Source organism: Ambystoma mexicanum, chromosome 6q (assembly GCF_040938575.1).
Source record: "Ambystoma mexicanum isolate Mex_15411 chromosome 6q, UKY_AmexF1_1, whole genome shotgun sequence".
Classification (NCBI taxonomy): domain Eukaryota; kingdom Metazoa; phylum Chordata; class Amphibia; order Caudata; family Ambystomatidae; genus Ambystoma; species Ambystoma mexicanum.
The window spans coordinates 605,287,642-605,306,001 of record NC_090937.1 but is presented as its reverse complement, the minus strand read 5'-3'; the positions used below and the strand labels follow the sequence as shown (position 1 = coordinate 605,306,001).

The 18,360-nt window shown below is 49.3% G+C and overlaps 1 protein-coding gene across 1 annotated transcript in view; it reads right to left on the bottom strand.

Moving 5' to 3' along the window:
- The window catches only part of NAA15 (N-alpha-acetyltransferase 15, NatA auxiliary subunit), a 1,171,626-nt gene that overhangs the window by 609,027 nt on the left and 544,239 nt on the right, over positions 1-18,360 (bottom strand). Inside the window, exon 10 of the mRNA XM_069631086.1 lies at positions 6,914-6,986. Within this exon, the coding sequence (XP_069487187.1) occupies positions 6,914-6,986 (73 nt within the window). The remainder of the gene's footprint in view (positions 1-6,913; positions 6,987-18,360) is intronic.

Below are 18,360 nucleotides of genomic sequence, written 5' to 3'. Positions count from 1 at the left end.
TTCGAACGAAAGGTCTAGAATCGTCTGCACATTCAAGAGAATATTGTGGTGTGCATCCTTGCAGTCCGTCTCATCTCGACACCCAGGCAAGGGGTCTCTGCTGGCTGTATCCGATGAGCGGGGCCGAGGACCTCAAGAGATCCTGCGTAACTGTGTGAGTGTCCACAACCCCCGTTTGAAGGAGGCTCGACTCTCCAGGGGAAGGCCCAGCAGGAACCCGTCCGATCTCTCGCCAGAGCTTCTGGTTTGCCGCAGCTAGGAGGGCGTCGGCATTAGCCTGTCGAAGGTGCAGACAAGCGTTGAGGTAGCATCACCTGCCGAAAGACTCGAGGGCCTTGTCCTCCTTGGACAAACAGCTGCAGGCAGCCACGGGCCGCAGAAGAGGAGGGCTATGAATACAAAGATGCCACCACCACGACTGAAGAAAGTGGTTGAGGGTGGGACGCTTGTAGGTCTGCTTCTCCATCCAATAGCCTGAATCTGCTGTCCAGTTATTTGTTTATTTGGGCATTGGCCCGAGGCTTCTCCCAGACCTCCTTAGAGAAATTACATCTTTCTGAAGAGGGATGCCCAAGCCTCCCATGGCAGGCAGGGCCAGGTCCTTTGCCAACACCCCTGGCTCCTGGGGGGACTGCTCCGAATGGGGCCCCCAAATACTCAGCTAGGCCTTTGAGACGGTTGTGAAATACTTTTACCAAAGCAGAAGGCTCCTCATGCATGTTCCCCCAGCACCCCTTTTTCTGTCAGAAAGAGGGGAGTCCAGGTCTGGCCCCTCCAGCCCCCCCGGTCAGCCACCAAAGGCGGATGAGCATCGACAGGCAACTGGGGAGGTGGCAGTGGTGGTGGCACTGAAGGTGGAAGGCTCAGACACCAGCAGGACTTGGACCACAGAGGTAACAAGCAGCGGTACCGGAACCACTGGAGGGACCAGAGGAAGGCTCAGGGGAGGGGGCCTTTGAGGGACGACCTGCGGGACTACTTCCTTGATGAGGTCCTTGAGGAGCCCGGACATCTGAGAGGTGCGCATGAGGAGGAGGATGCGCTCAAAAAAGCAATCTTCACAGGCTTCCATGTCACAAGAGGGGGTACGGTCCCTCGCTGCGCTGGGCCTTCTGTCCTGATCCAAGCACGGAGGAACATGGGTTGGGTATCCAAATGGCTGGAGGGCAAATGTAAACCTGTGGGACCACCTGCCTGAGCCATGGGGCCCAACACCACTGCCTGAGGGAAGATGACTGGAACCACCCTGAGGGGCCCATTCTGAAGGTGATGGGGCAGCCTGCAGCCTAAAGTCAGAATCAAAAGATGGCCGCCGGCAGGAACCTTTGGCTCCAGTGTCTGTGCGGACAGGAAGTATGGGAGGAGCCCAGAACTCCCAGGTCCTTTGTCTGCTGATGTGCCTAAATGGAACCAGTTCACACTGGGGGCGGCTGTTATGATTGGGCAGTCACCCGCCCCTTTCCGCAAACAGGAAGAGTTTGCAGAGGAGTAAATTGGAAAACGGAATAAAAGTTGAGGTTCCTGAGGCAGAAGGCAAGTCGACCACTGGACCTTTCCAGTAACTAAAGCGACCACTGCTATCCTGACCCCGTTTTCTCATCGACAGAGGAGCTCTGAAGAAGGGGACTCCTTCCCTTTGGCTGGGGGGAACCAACTAGCCCTAAGACAAAATGCAGATCGAGCCATCCCCCCCGAGGTGCTGTGACCTTCCAGGGCTTCAAGACGCGACTACCAGGGGACCTCCGACCCATTTATAGTGCAACATCTTTGCATGGACAAATCCTCACAGAACTTTGGTGACCTCCAGTTGGACCTCTATAGGCATGATCCCACTCATCCAAGTGCTCTCACCAGAGTGCAGGACTGCAGAATCAAGGTGGATCGACCAGGCAGTAATCGTTCACTGTTGGAGCTGATAAAAAGGCACCAAAACAGCAGACCGACGTGGGAGACCGAAGACATCCCTCCTGAGGGTCGTTTCTCACGACTGCTGCTGTGAGATCCCATTCAGAGTCCTTCCTTTCGTCACCAGACCGAGGAATCAGAAGACCGGGTCCGTCGCTGTTGTATAGAAAGAATCCACCTGCATTTTCTTCAATCACCCAAAGGTACTGTGGGGCTCAAGGTAGAACTTCCCTCAAGTCAAATAGTCACTCCAGTGTGACTAGAGTGCAATGCCAGGTGTTTGGGTGTCCACCCATACCTCTTGCTCAGGCCTAACAGCTTGTGCTCTTTTATGGTGTCCTTTGCAGGGTCCTTAATAACTTATCTTGCTGCAGTAGTTTAAATAACTAGTAGGAACATTTCCTTTTCTGCTGCTGCATAAAGCTTTTGCTCTCCTCCTACACTGACTTTGATGAAAGGGATTGGACTGCTAAAGCATTGGAAGCCTTGACAAGTGATAGTGATCAGTAAATCATTGCTAAGTGTTCAATAACCCTTCTCTTTCTTCCTACAGACAGAATGTGTGACTTTGTAAATGAATGAAACTGTCATGTGCCAGCGTTAAGTATTTAAATCAGGCGATAAACCCTGGTCCGGCCTAGTATGCAGCGCGCAGCTGAAATGCTTATTTTATTATGTCTATAGGTTCAATATTCTGAGAGATATTCCACTAATATCACACACCTTCACAAAATAGCCAAGGTCACAATGGACCAGGAATCAGGCTGGTAGGTAAAGGTAATATTTATTTAAAATTCAAATCAAACATATACTTTGTAATAGGGAGCAGCAATCACCTATGTGGTGACAATAACAGGTAGGTATGTAAGGCAGTTAAATTCACTTTTAGCAACACAGAATATAAAACAGCAGAGAAAAGAACACTTTTGGCTTGTTTGGAAGGATAGCTAGGATTTCCCCCTGCAAAATTCCTTAACCCACAAATAAGCAATGTTCAATAGATATAAGGAAGCAGCAGGTGATCAGGAATAAGGAATGATAAACAGAATTTGAATACAACCTTCCCTCCCCAAACAAGAGAGAAAAACGGGTTGGCAATCTTACACTTTTAAAATGACATTCGAAAATGGCTTTGCAAAACAATGAAGTGAACAAAAATCCTTAAATCAATACAAATTTCTATGGGAGCAACATTGACAAGATGCGAACAATCATGAGCTATAGTTTGAGCAAAATTAAACACTTTCAATCTGAATGGAAGGTTGGAAATAATTTAGAGTGAAAATCACACGTGTAAAACTTTGCAGAAATGCGTATTCCCGCCTAAAATTAACCAAATTGTTTTTAAGAAAAAGGGGTGAAATACACCTATTTGGAGTGCAGTTGGGATGTAGCTATGGGTCCTAGGTATACTCCAGAGTTGGAATGAAGTCTCTAGCTATTAAATTGAGTGAGTTATGCAATGTTGAATGAGAGGCATTTTTGGAAAATAATGCAGCGAAAAAGAAAACAGAAATCAATCCTTACAAGGATAGTTATGCTCTACAATAGCGCATTCAGGCTAGGTTACCAGACAACACAGTAAGCTCTAGAGCTGATCCGCGGAACCAACCCCAGCACCTCCAAGCCCGCCCTGGCGGACCCAATCCAATTACCCGAAGGAGGATTAAGGGTTTAGGATTTCACAAGAAAAAATTATTTAAAGATGATATTACTAGCGCAAGGAATCAAAGGCAGGGTGGCAATAAGAGTTCTAACAATGTTACAAGTTCTTAAGGTAAGGATAGGATGGTTTAGGGATTGGGATGGAACAAAACAAGGCAAGGGATGCTATGATTTTCTATGCTTTCCGTTAACACTTACAGTCCACTTTAATTTAGGATTTTGGACCGTCAAGGCTTCTGGTCATCACACGGATCAGGTCGAACCAAGGACAGCAGGGCACATCTGGCGGGATAGGGTCAGATGGGTGGTTCTGGTCACTAGACTGCACTTCTGGTTTACTGGAGACGGGAGATCAGTGGGATGGCAAGTTTACAGCAGGCATGCATTTAGTGTCAGAATGCTTCCCTTAGGTTTTTGGAGTTTGAGGCCTAGCTGAAAAAGGAGTTCAGCAATGCTGAGGCCTTAGCTTTGTAAGGAAAATCAGGAACAAGGATGGAGAAATCAGGAACAGGGCGCCAGGCAGAAAATTGGGAAGAAGTCAGGAATCAATATGTGTGTGTGTGCTGTGAGGTTACCTTATTTATCATACCAAATGACATCACTAAATTATACGGCAGGGGCAGGCTTACTACCCACAACCCCAATGCTAGGATTGGGCAGGAGCACAGTCTCTGCCTTGCTTTTCACTGATTGGATGACAGAAAAGGATGTCATGTTTATAGGATGATTTTCACAATGACTAGAACCTCCCCTAGCCACTGGAACTAAAATCTAACTTTCCCACAAATACATATTTATACATTTAGAATCTCTGAGATCAATCAGATACACAGGTTACATATTTTGTGGGTCACATTTCAATTTAAATCCCAAGTCTGTGGGACCTGGTTTAGTCTTTCCCCTAAATTCTGGCAATTTTAACCATGAAAGAGTTGGCCTATCATTTCCCAATTTTGTACATAGATGTGCAATTACCGCTGGAATATGAGTACACAATGTTATGTTTGCAACATTAATACTTTCTGCGCAATCGGTCATTCTTTATAACTTCTGTTCCTTATGCAGTACTGAGTACTACCAAGTCTTCAAATGACTAGCATGAAATTAGATTTAAAACTACCAACTTTCAGATTTTTCCTCATTCTTGTGGCAAAGTTAAATGTCTTGAAAGTTCAGTTGCAAAACAGGCATATTAAACCAAATGTCACTTGAATGGTTCCCCCCCCTGACCTCCCCCCAGTGTAAGCACAGGTCAATCCCTTTGAAGTAGAATGAGGGGCCTCTCCCTTGTGAGTGAAGCTTCCTGCCCGTCCCACTGGAAGGGGGAGTGTCTTAGCCTGCTATTGTCTTAGTCTGGTGCAAAGATGAATGTCTAATGCGACTTGAAAAGCCTAATTGTCCTGGGGATACAAAGCCTCCAGCTAGCAATTCGCCTTTTCCTATTCCAGAAGTTTGAGGTGTAACCCTTTCTCAGGGCTTGCACAGGCAGAGCAGGTTTTTTTTAATAGTTTACTAACTCAGACTGGGTTTAGCTTCGAGTTTCACCTTTTAAATCTTTACTTTAAACCTATGGATTTAAAACAGTTTATAGGTGGATTTTTAACAGTAGCAAATCCTTTTACATTCTTAAATAATTGAGCCTTTACAAAATAATATACTTTAAAAAATAGGCAATGTTGCCCTTCATTCAGGAAAAAGCACAAACTTATTTCTTTACATTTCGTTTTCATCTGCAGCAAATACACATTTTAGTCAGCTCTAGACCTTCCATTGAGTGCTGGAATTGTTTCCAGAATGGATAAATGTATCAAGCATTTGTTTCGAGCCTTTCTCTGGACAGCTGTTTCTTGATACTTGTTGCAAAGAAATAGCCGCGTTTCCCTGTGGAAAATGAAAAACAAAGTCCCTGGGTTGCTTTTTCAAAGATACTTTTAGTATGAGCTGTCATTCAAATGAGGCCTGGTTCCTCTGAGACTCAAGACTGATCCTGGACATTGCAGGGCCCTTTAATCACAGTGCTTCAGTAGAAATGATGGATTTAGCACCAAAACAGCACTTTTTAAGGTTGAAAAGAAGACATTTTAAAGAGGCATTTTGGGTTTACAGCAAAGTAAGGCTGCTTCTTTCCTTTGCTCCATGTAAAATGTTGCAGAGCACACTGGCACATTCCTGCAGTGAGTACTCTGTTCCACCCCACCTGAAATGTGTGTTGGCAGGGCGGTGCAGCCATTTTATGGTTATTACAAAGCACAGTTTAGGGATATTGGCACGCACAAGGGTCAGCATGGCCATTTTGTGCTGTCTCTTGCACCAATGCAGCAAAGCGATTTAGTGAAGCATAGCTGAGTGGGTCAAAATATCACAACAGTAACAAATACAGTTGCGGAACACTATTTAAACAGTGGAACATTTGTTACTGTCATTTTCTGTAAAAATTGCAAGTGCAAGCAACTACTTGCAGTCACTTATGAAAAGTATTGTTGATAAGACTCTACAAATTTGAGCACATCACCACGACCCTAATCGAGTTGCACTGGCACTTAATCACCTTCAAGTATTGCTGCATCCTCAACAAGACAGTCGCCATCCAATCCCAAGCTACCTTGCTGACCAGCTCTGCATCTTCAGGGTCTACGATCCACTACAAGTAAATATATTTGCGGACTTTAACTGCAGTGTTGAAGGATGAACAGAACCAGAAGACATTTCTTCCGAGTCTAGGCCCCCATAATCTGAACCCTCTGACCGCCATTAACAAGATATTCACACCCTTGCTTCTACATTACAGGGAGCTCAAGACCGTGCTCTTCAGGAAATGGGTCCTCCATACACCTAGATACACACAAAACTATCCACCGAATTTAAGAATGCGTAATCTGCTCCACTATATTTTCTCGCCTAGTCGCTTGCTAATCCTTTGCAGCCAAAACGCCTGCACGCATTACCCCACCTGCGTTAGCTCCCCCCTCCCTTGTATCTCTGGGTCCCTCAACGTCTACTACCCCTGTGACTTGTGAAGTACTCTGTTACTTCCTGAAGCTAGGTCCATGCAGAATATATACCATAATAAATAATGGCAATATTGTTAATGCATAGAAATGACCGCAAATGAATAATGTGCTTCATAGGTATAAATAAAAGTATACTTGATTACCAGAGTCCAAAAATACATTTAAATGCAGCATGAAATGTACTCCGAAAAAATATTTCTAGTATCACTGTCCATGTTCTTATTGACACATTAAATGGCTAATATTTGTGAAAGGAGATCAAATAGAGTTTTTGGAGAAAAACAAAATTGAGTATTCTCAAGGTGCCAACGAAAACATATATGACAACTTACCATTTGGATTAAATAACCTGCAGCTTTTTAACGTCGTTTCATAACCAACCACCAGTTCTTCTATTATTACCACCTAGAAGTAAATTTTAAAGTTCATGACAAGAGGAAAAACAAATCAATTTCCACCTGAAGTGTAATCACGCAAAAAGTTATATTAGCCTAAACTTTGTATTTAAATAGATCAATGGTTTGTAAAGAGCACATTAAGTGAAAGTGCTTTTGGTTCTGCATCGCACACAAAAAAATAAATGCTCAAAATCCAAAATGAAACGATATGGGTATAATTGTTCAAACATACTTTGCAGATACATTTTGCAATGTCACTTGTGTGAATTCTTACATATATAAGATATTGTAAAACTCTAGGAGTGTTGCCCTTAACCCATAAAGGTTTTTACCCCACAATCCTCCATTGAGGGGGTGTACGAAAACCTATCTTTATCGAAACAGGAGGCGTCCATCATGTTAGGCCAACTCTCCCAATGTATAGTCTACCCTGAGAGTCAGTATTCCCTCTTAAAACAGTAAAGCATGGTATCAAAGTACAATTAGACCCATAAACGGATACACAATCAAATATTCCCACATAATACATCTACAAATAAGCACTATAGCAACACATCACAAATTGTTTACAATTATCCCTAGTCATTCCACAAACGTGACAGTGAAGAAGTAGAAACTATATAGTTTAGAAAAAAACAGCATAAAGGGGCAACAATCACCTATTTAAATAGGTACACTAGAGTCCTTGGAGGTCTCAGTATACCCACAAAAAAGGAGTGAGAAACAATTTTGCTATATTGAATAATGTAAATGAGTGAGCATCACTGATCGATGGCGCTAAAGAAAATGACAAAATCACTGATCCCATTTAAATATACAAATATCAGAAAAGTCCTGGACCCCAAAGGGACCGAAGAAAAATTATAAGTTAATCACCATAGTGACAAACGTACCCCTAGTCCATAGTCCCCTTTCCTCCATACTGTATGGCCGTCTCTCACTAAGGACAGGAGACGCAACCTTTTTCACCAGAAAAACTCTTGCCCTTTAAATGTAGATGCGCGTGGGGGGGCAGGGCACTGGGACCATGACAGGACATGACTCCGCCCACCGGCGCCACTCCCAAGTCCCCTTTGGCGTGTCGACAATATTAACATTGCCTAATGACAGTTCTATTAAGGGGGGGGGGGACTGTGGGACGTAGGGAGGAAAGGGGACTCTGGACTAGGAGTACGTTAGTCACTACGTTGAGTAACTTGGAATTAATTTTATGTCCCCGTTCCCTTTCCTCCATATTGTATTGGCGATTACAACTGAATGTATCCCTGGGGTAGAGAGTTGCCCCTCTTAAGAAAATAAGTTCTTCAACACTGCCTGGCCAAATGCTGTGTCCCACCTGGCGCTGACATCCAAGCAGTAGTGCTCGCAGAGGCCAAGAGAGAAGCCCACAGAGCTGGTTTGCTGAAAGTCAGCCACTGGACATGTCTGGAAAGCTACCGCTGTGGCCATGGCTTTGATGGCATGGGTGTGCAGGTTTGCTGGCAAAGGCTTGTGCTGCACCTCACATGCCTCCTTGAGGGCTATAACTATCCACCTTGCTCTGTGTTAGGGTGAATTCTCAGAAATGTGCCAATTCCCTCTAACTTAGAGGCACCCAGCTCTTTTTGCTGGACTTTAAGACTTAATTTCTAAACCTGGAGAGAGAGACCTTTTTCCCACTCCGTCATGTATTTTTCTGTGATTTGGTCTTTTGGAGTCTGACAAACTCCATAGGCATCATCTTTACATTGTGACACAGCACCGTCAGTGCAGTGACACAGGGAAGTCTTAGATTTGCCAAATATTTAAATACCTTCTCTTGGTGAAACTACGGTTTCCAAGAGCAGTAAAGTGAAATTGACTTTACTTACATTTCGTAACTTTCTAGACCCAGCACCATGGGAGAAACCAGCATAAAAGGTGAGGCTTTTGGCTTTGAAGGCCGAGTCGACCACTGGAACTAATGAATCCCAATAAGAACTTGGAAGAGACGCCTGCTGCAACTCCTGGACCATTGGTCTGCCCGGTGAAGTCCTGCTGCTATGCTGAGGCTCCGAATTCGCCTCAACTAGAGAAGCCCTGCAAGGAAGACTTCTCCCCTTGGGTTGGTGGTACCAATCAACTCCAAAGTGAACTTGTCTGGACATCCTCTCAGAGCTGGCTGTACTTCCATTGCTCCTGCAAGAACCGAAGTGCCACGGAGAGGAACACCAAACCGAGTGTATCGCTTTTAAGTCCGACCCGAGCTGAAGGAAGATCCCCCGGAATCCCTTGAAGCAGGACTGACCAAGCCTGAGCCACCTCAACAGAGTGCTGGACCCTAGATGCGAGGAAAGCCCAGAGTGGTATCTGAGAGACCGCAGTGGTGCCATTTGCTATAGACACGAGGAGCTGAAAACGCAAAGTGCAGCTGAATTGAAGTTTGCCAAATGCTGCCGCCGACCGTCAAATTGTAGTGCAGGAGTCCCCAGACCTCCTTCCTCTTGTCCCTATGGCTGAGGCCCAGGAAGGAACAAGTTACTTACCTGTAACTGTTGTTCTCCAGCATGGGTCTGGCATTGATTCACATGCTCATGAATATTCCCCGTCGTCAGGCTGGGAATCCTCGGTAAAGAAAAAAATCAGTATCAGTTTCGTTTCTGAACTGTCTTTCTACTAGTAACCAATGACTGGTCTCTGGGTCATACTGCCCCCAGCCAATGACTGCCCACTACTTAAGCCCCTCCTCTGGCAGCCATCTTCAGGTTTGGTAGCACATAAAGTGGCAGTAGAACCAAGTGAAGAGCCACAGAGGGGTAGGACGGAGGGTTTGCATGTGAATCCATGCCAGACCCATGCTGGAGAACAACAGTTACAGGTAAGTAACTTGTTCCTTCTCCAGCATGGTGTCTGTCATGGATTCACATGCTCACGAATACAAGAAAACATAGCAGTACATACATGCACAACCACAGGAGGTGGCAAGGCTCAATATTAAGCATTTCAACAACTCCATATTAAGCATCTCTTACCTTCTAACAGGTTGCCCAGCACTGCCTGGCCGACTCTGGACTCCTCCCTGGAATCGCAGTAGAATCTTGTGAAGGTGTGCGTCAACCTCCATATAGCAGCCCTGCAGATGTCCAGCAGGGGCACACCAGACAAGAACGCCGTGGTAGCAGCTATTGCTCTGGTTGAATGGGCTCTCGGACGGCCGGGCAACGGTCGGTTTGCCAACCGGTGACAGTGCATGATGCAGCCGGAGAGCCACCTGAAAATGGAAGCCTGGGAGAGGGCCTTCCCTTGGTTCACAGGGCCAAACTCTTTGTGCGGTCCACATAGAACTTCAGCTCTCTAGCCACATCCAGCGAGTGCAAAGTTCTCTCAGCCAGGAAGAATACAGGTAACACCAAGGGCTCGTTTAGATGAAAGTCCGACAGCACCTTGGGCATGAAGGAGGAGTGCATCCGTATCACCACCTGGTCTCGTGGAAAGTCAAATAAGGTGGTTTACAGGAGAGGGCTTGCATCTCTCCCACTCGTCGTGCGGAGGAGATGGCCACAAGAAACGCAGTTTTCCACAACAAAAATGTCAGTGGCGCCGAATACATAGGCTCTAACGATGGACCCATGAGCCTAGTAAGCACCACATTGAGCTCCCACAGCGGAGCAGCAGCCTTCACCAGTGGGAACAAGCAAAATAGTTTGACAAACTCCTTGACCAAACGATGCAACCATAAGGATGATCGTCCAAGGGATCTGGTGTAGCGGGAAATAGCCGCCAAATGAACTTTGATGGCAGCATGGGCCAGTCCTGCCTGGGCCGACGACAACAAATACAGAAGCACCTGCGGAGCAGTGACTAGTAGAGGGTCGATCTTCTGAGTACAGCAAACCTCTTCCACTGGTGTCCCTAGCATTTGCGAGTAGATGAAGCTCTGGCCATGGCGAGCACCTCCTTACAATCTGCTGGAAGATCGTAGCCGCCAAACTCTACTGCTGCAGGATCCAGGCCTTCAGGTTCAGCGATCCTGGGTCATGGTGCAGAGTCACGCCTCCTTCCCTGGTGAGAAGAACTGCGTCTGCCGGAAGCTTTACTGGAAGGGACGCTGACATGTCCAGAAGGTCCAGCTACCATATCTGTCTCGTCCACGCCGGTGCGACGATGATCACACTGCACCGGGACAGTCTAAGTTGATTGACCAGTCGAAGAAGCAACAGCAACGGAGGTAACGCACACAGAAACAGGCCGTCCCAGGGAAAGAGAATACGTCCTCCATGCTCCTCGGCTGGGGAAACCTGCTGGCAAACCTCCGGCACTTGGTGTTAGTCGCAAACGGATCGATCTGTGGATTGCCCCATCTGCGGAACAGGTGACCCACTTGGTCCTGCCAAAGTTCCCACTTGTGGCAAGAGCGCAGCTCCCTGCTGAGAGAGTCTGCGATGGTGTTCTTCACTCCAGCTAGTTGAAATGGGATGAGGAAGATCCCCTGGGCTACGGCCCAGTGCCAAAGGTCCTGCACCTCCTTGGAGAGCGCTGGGGATCTGTTTCCCCCATGCTTCCAGATGTAGAACATCATGGTGGTGGTGTTGTCTGTGAACACCCATACCACCTTGCCCTTGAGGGAAGGAAGGACTTGAGGGCCCAAAACACTGCCTGTAGCTCTAACACGATGTCCTTCCAGGGAGGCGTCCGTCTTGACCGTCTCCTGATGAGGAGGGGTATGGAAATCCGCCCCTGTGGATAGTTGTGCGCACACCTCCCAACACTGTATATCTTGACAGAAACTCGTTGAGTGTGATCTTATCTTCGAAGCTCCCCACCACTTGTATCCAACGGGCGTCGAGGAACTCCTGCAGCAGAAGCATCCGTAGCCTGCACAGCCGAATGAGGTATATACATGACAAAATCATGCCAACTAGGGACTTGATGGACCTCACCCTCTCGACCTTCAGGGCCAACAGCTGTTGTACCTTACCCAGGATGGCCACGATCCTCTCCTCCGACGCCAAGCAAGACACAGTCTTGAGTCGCGCTCACAGAAACAATGCATCCTGCGATGGAGTCCAGCAGGACTTTGCAAAGTTTATCGAGAACCCCAGGTCTGTCAGGAATTGGACAGTCTTCTTCGTGTGGACGACAGCGATGTCCTTTGAGTTTGCCCGGATGAACCAGTCGTACAGATACGGTTATACGTGGGTCCCTCTGACACAGCTGCGCCACTACCGGGGTCAGGCACTTAGTGAACACTTGTGGCTACGACTTCAACCTGAAGCGAAGGGCCTTGAACTTGTAATGTCCTTGAACCACGAAGCGTAGGTACTTTCGGTTCCCCTTGTGTATCGGGATGTGAAAATAGGCATCTTCCAAATCCAGGGACTATAGAAAATCCCTCTCTTCCAGCTGCCCTAGCACATGCTGAAGAGTCACCATTCCAAACTTTTGGGACTTGATGTACTTGTTCAGACGGCGGAGGTACAGAATGGGCCTCCAACCGCCAGTCTGCTTTCTGAAGAGGAAATAACAAGAGTACACTCCGGAGCCCCAGAGCCTCTTTGGGACGAGCTGGATCATCCTTTTTTTTTTTTTACATGGCCCGTACCTCCAGCAGAAGATGAGGGATGTGATTTTCCTGACGGGCCACTGGTGGTATCCGCGGACCCTTCCATTGGAACTCTAGGATGTGTCTGTGGGCGAGAGCGCCCAGCACCAAACGGTCGGGTGGACATGGTCTTCCACACGCTGACAAAGTTCACCAGCCTTCCTCCCACTTGGGTGCACAGGTGGGGGCCCAACTCCACGGCCGGTTTAATCTAGCTCCCCGTCGAAGCGCCGCCTTGGGGGCCTTGGCGATGACGACGTTCGCCTAGGACGAGGCACCTCATCCGAATCCTTTAAAAGAACTTTGGGATTTCCCTCCAGAAATCCGAAAGGACGGCTGTGGTTGTTGAAGCATGCCCAAGGCACAAGCCGGCTCCGTGTCCGCTTTGGCCTGGAGAGACTCGTCCACAGTCTTTCAAAACAAATTGTCCCCGTCGAAGGGCATGTTCAACACCTTCCACTGAACATCCTGCTGGAAATTAGTGGCTCTCAGCCAGTCACACCGACTAAGGCAAACGCTGTTGCCCATTTGACGGAATCCCGCGTCGACATTGTCCATGGCCACTGTAATGGGGTGGTCCGAAGCTACATCACCTTCCTGTAGAATCTCCAACGCCTCAGGCCTCTTGTCGGGAAGGAAGTCCTGGTAGGGGGCCATCTTGAACCAAAGTTCCCTGCCATAGTAACGCACCACTATAGCGAGGGCGTTAGCAGCCTTAATGGTCGTCGCTGCCGACGTGATCACCCTTCGCCCCCATGGTATCCAACTTCTTCCCCTCACCGCCCAGGGGGTGGGGGGGGGGGTGGGGGGGAGAGGCCGGCGACGAGGATGAGCCCGAAGACGCCTTCTTGGCCGCTGCCGAAACCACTGAGTCTGGAGACGGTTCGGACCGTAGGCACTTGGGCGCAGAATCCGGCACTCTATTTCTTCTCGTAGCGATCCCTCTTCGCCAGAGCCGATGAAGGGTTCTTCATGAGGGACAACCCCTCGCCCCAAATGTCATCCAATAACAGGATCGTAAGCAGTCTTCTTCTTCGCCTCCCAGCGCTGGTAAAGGAAACCCTCTTTCTTCTGCTCCGGGACTAGCTGGGACAGCTTTGAGGTCTTGGAGATCATGGCATGGAACAAGCCAATCTCGTCAGGTGGTGAAGATCTGGCTGGTGGAGACGGAAGATTTCCCCATTTCTCCCCCCCCCCCCCAGGCTGCCGTTGTCCATGACAGTCATGTCTAGCTCTGTCTCATCCCTCAGGGGGAATGGGGAGGGGGGCGGGTAAGCAAAGGGTGAAAAGGCAGAGTTGGGGGGGTACTCTCCTCTTGGATGCCGGTTCCTCTGATGGGCCCAGCGCCACGGTCAGAGCCGCCAGCACAAGAGGCATCCTTGTCCAGATTTCCGAGCACAGGGTATGCAGGGTCGTAAGAATGTCAACCGAGATATCCCCAGGAGGCTGCTGGGGCGGAGGGGGCCAGGGTGTTTGCAGTTTAGGCTCGTCCACTCCTTCAATGCTCTGTTACGCCTCGTCGGCTTTGTAGTCATCACCTTAGTCATCACCCTCGTCGAGATCCCTCCCCCCACCCATAGGGCCTGCTCTCGACGCATCTCCTCCTGGAGGAACGGGAAATGTCCATGCCATGTGGGACTACCATGCCCCCCCTCTCTGTGACCAAGGGAGATGGTTTCGGTGAAATGATGGGCATCACCTTCTCCAGAGTCTTCTCGATGCGCTTGAAAGAGGACTCCCTCCTGCCAGGCAGGGATACTATTGACTTCGGGGTTGTGCCGTGCAAACACACCCTGGCAGCCTTCACGAGGGGCGCTGCTACCACTTCAATGGAAGTGTGGGTCTTCGCATGATGCACCGGGGCCTTCATGGTCTTGGCAGAGTACGCGGCATTCACCTGGGGGGGAGGGGGGGTGGCCCTGCTCCCCCTTGGCCTTCTCCATCGGGACAGTCTGGGTCGTCTTCAGAAGCTTACCCAGGTGGCCCAACTTACTCTTCTTTGAGGAACTTGAGCGGTGGCTCGTGGTCGAATTTGCTGGAGACTCTGAACTCTCCCTGGCCTCCTAGGAGCCAGTCACAATGGCGCTCCCAGAGGCAGTGGACTCGCAGTGCTTAGCCTTATGTTGGACCCACATGGGAGTGGCGCCCTTAAAGGTCTTAGAAGACAGCTCTACTTTCTTCTTCTGGGCAGGCGAGGCATGCTGCTGGGACTCACCCAGAGCAAAGGCCTTGGCCTGAAGCCACTCGTTGAGGCGCTTGCATCGGTCGGCCCACATGCGCGGAACCATTTCCCGACAATCCACGCAGTCTTCCTCCACATGCGGCGGGTCCCAATGCAAGCAGTAGAGGCACAGGGAGTATCCATCATCCGAAAAGACGTTCTGTAGGTTGCAGCCAGGGCAAACCTTGAAGAGAGGCGTTGAGTCCTTCTCCTCTGCCAGGACACACGGTGTAGGCCTCGAAGAAGCTTCTGGAATCCTCCAAGAAGAAACAATGAAAATCTGAGGTTGAGGGGCGCTGCAGAATCCGAAAAATAGGTCCCCGTTGATCGGAAGGTTGATCGACCGAAAAAAATAGAGCAAAACTCGTATAGAAAAAGAAAAATAAATAATCGCAAAACATAATGAGAGCTATGGTACGAAGAATCCCAATACTTGAACGGGCAGTACAAATTTGAAGATGGCTGCCGAAGGAGGGGCTTAGGTAGAGGGCAGTCATTGGCTGGGGGCAGGCAGTATGACCCAGAGACCAGTGATTTGTTATTAGGAGAAAGACAGTTCATAAGTGAAACTGAACTGTCTTTCTCCTAATAAGGAGAGGATTCCCAGCCTGACGACAGGGAATATTCATGAGCATGTGAATCCATGCCAGACCCCATGCTGGAGAAAGTGAAACCAGTCAAATTATAAGTTGCTCACCGTAGTGACTAACGTACTCTTAGTCCATAGTCCCCTTTCCTCCATACTGTATGAGCGTCCCTTCCAAGGGATGGGAGACGGAAGCTTTTTCACCCAAAAAACCTTCCCCTTTAAATTTAGAGGCTTGCAAGGGGGGAGGGGGGGTCCATGCGCTGCCCTGACTCCGCCCTCCAGTGCCACACCTCAATCCCCATTGACGCATCAACAATAGATTTAACACTGCCTAATGACACCATTATTAGGGGGGGGTGGTGGGACATATGGAGGAAAGGGGACTATGGACGAAGAGTACGTTAGTCACTACGGTGAGTAACGTATAATTACCCTTACGTCCTGTCCCCTTTCCTCCATACTGTGTGAGCGATTACAACTGATTGTAGCCCCAGAGTGGAGAGGAGACCCTCCTTAAGTAAATAGGTTCCCGAGAACCACCCTTCCGAACGCTGCATCAGTTCTAGAGCCAGCATCCAAACAGTAATGCTTCCTTGATGGAGACCATCCAGCGGGATATGGAAGCAGTGACAAACATAACGTCTGACTTGCGAAAGCCCTTGGTCCTGTCCAAGTAGAATTTTAGGGCACGCCTGACATCCAGAGAGTGTAGCACTCTCTGAGCTACGTTCTTTGGATTGGGAAAGAACTTAGGAAGGGACCATTTCTTCGTTCAAGTGAAATGCAGATGGAACCTCGGGCAGAAATGCCAGGTGCGTCCGCACGACTACCTTGTCCTTGTGAAAGGTGGTATATGGTTCAGAGGCGACCAGTGCCTGAATCTTGCTGACTGCGAGCCGAGGTAGGACCGACTAGTAAGGCCATCTTGATGGTGACCAGCCTAATGTCCACGGATGCCATTGGCTCGAATGGTTTGTGCCCCAGGGCGCCCAAGACTACGTTAAGGTCCCACACACAGAGCGGTCTCTTGACGGGTGGGTAGAGCCTAGCGAGACCAGACAGATGTTTCTGGACGATAGGGTTGGAGGAGGAAAAAATGCCTTCCTCGAAGTTCCTGTAGGGCCCAATGGCTGCAAGGTATGTACGGCAGGTGTCCACCTGTACGCCCGAATGAGTGAGGTGTGCCAAAAAGAAGAGCACGTCGTCCAAATTGCAGGTCAAGGGGTCAATTCCCTTGAAGTCTGCCCAGTGGCAGAAGAATCTGGTCCATTTGCTTTTGCTCCTGGCACCCTGTATGATATCCAGATTGGCCTGTGAGAGGCTAAGGTGCCGAAGCGTTACCTGCTCAGGTACCGCGCTGTGAGTGCTAATTTCCCTGCTGGGCCCATCGGAAGGTGTATCAGGGGCACCTCCGAGAGGCTGAGTAGTTCCGAAAACCATGGCCTGGCTGCCCACCATGGAGCTACCAGAATGAGTCTGAGACTCCTTGATCTTGCAAATTACCCACTGGATCAGGGGAGTTGGCGGGAAGCCGTAGGCCTTCATGCCGGTCCACTGGAGGTTAAAATGAGTCGCCCAGAGAGCCAGGGCCCTGTCAGGATGCCAACTGGGGACACTTCTTGTTGTGCCAAAGAGATTCACTTGGGGATGACCCCCACCTGTTGAAGATCATCTGAATAACGAGGTCGTTCAGCTGCCACTCGTAATTGTATGCCCCCAGACTCCTGAGCCTGTCCACCTCCAGGTTGGATTCCCCTGGGAGGTGGACTGCCGAGAGGTAAATGTTTTCCAGGGCCCATTCCCTCATGCTGTTCGCCAGCCTGCACAGAGGAGGGGGTCTGGTGACTCCCTGCTTGAAAACATAGTACTTGCTGGTCGAGTGGTCTGTCTGGATGAGGACAACCTTTCCCTTGAGAAGTGGTAGGAATGCTAGCCAGATTGCGTTCAGCTCCAACCAATTGATGTGGTATTCCTGCTCCTGTCGAGTCCAGGTGCCATGACCGAGATATCGTCCAGTGTGGCTCCCCAGCCCTCGAGTGAGGAGTCTGGTGAGGGTGGCCTGCGGAGAAGGCGGCCGAAAAGGCTTGCCCATCCGTAGGTTGTAGTCCATGGACCACCAAGTTAAGTCCCGGTGGAGAGATGGAGGAACGTTGATCATCTCGGATTGCGGGCCCCCCTCCATGAGGCCGCAAATTGCAGCTGAAATCCTTCTCATCCTTAGTGTAGTGTGCGGCACAGCTAACAGAACCCCCGCCAGTAGACCCAGGAGATGTTGGTACCACCATGCCGAGGTCCCCTCTCTGCTGAGGAAGTGGGCGGTGGCCCTCTTGATGGCCAAGATTTTGTCTTGCGACAGGAAAACCCTCTGAGCATGTGTCCCAAATGAGTCCCAGGAAAGTCAGAGTCTGTGTAGGGTGCAGCTGTGACTTCTTGAGGTTGAGCGAGAAGCCCAGGTCGTGCAGCGTGTTCATAAGAGCATGGAAAGAGCGGCTTACGGAGATGTAGCCCTGACGAGCCAGTCATCGAGGTATGGGTAGATGTGGAGGCCTTGCGCTCGGAGGAGGGCCGCCACAGCGTCATGAGCCTTGTAAAGACCCTGGGTGCCGAGTTGAGGCCAAATGGAAGGACTTTGTTTTGGAAATGGTAACCCATGATCCTGAACCGTAGGAAAGAACAATGGGGCTGCCAAATCGGGACGTGTAGGTACGCGTCCTTCAGATCCAGGGAGCACATCCAGTCTCCCCTGTCCAATGTCACTGCTATAAAAGCTGGCGTAACCATCTTGAATTTTTGCAGGTGTAGGGAAAGGTTGAGGGTGGAAAGGTCCAGCACAACTCTCAGGCCCTGCCTGGTTGTTCTTCTCAATGGCGAAAGTGCTGGAGTAGAAGCTAAAGCCTCGCAGGGACTTGCTCCACTGCCTGGCTCTCTACGAGCGACCGGATCGCTGCCAAAAGAGTTGCTGTCCCAACCTGTGGGAGTGGAGGGGAGGAGAGAGGAGAGGCTGGGATAGG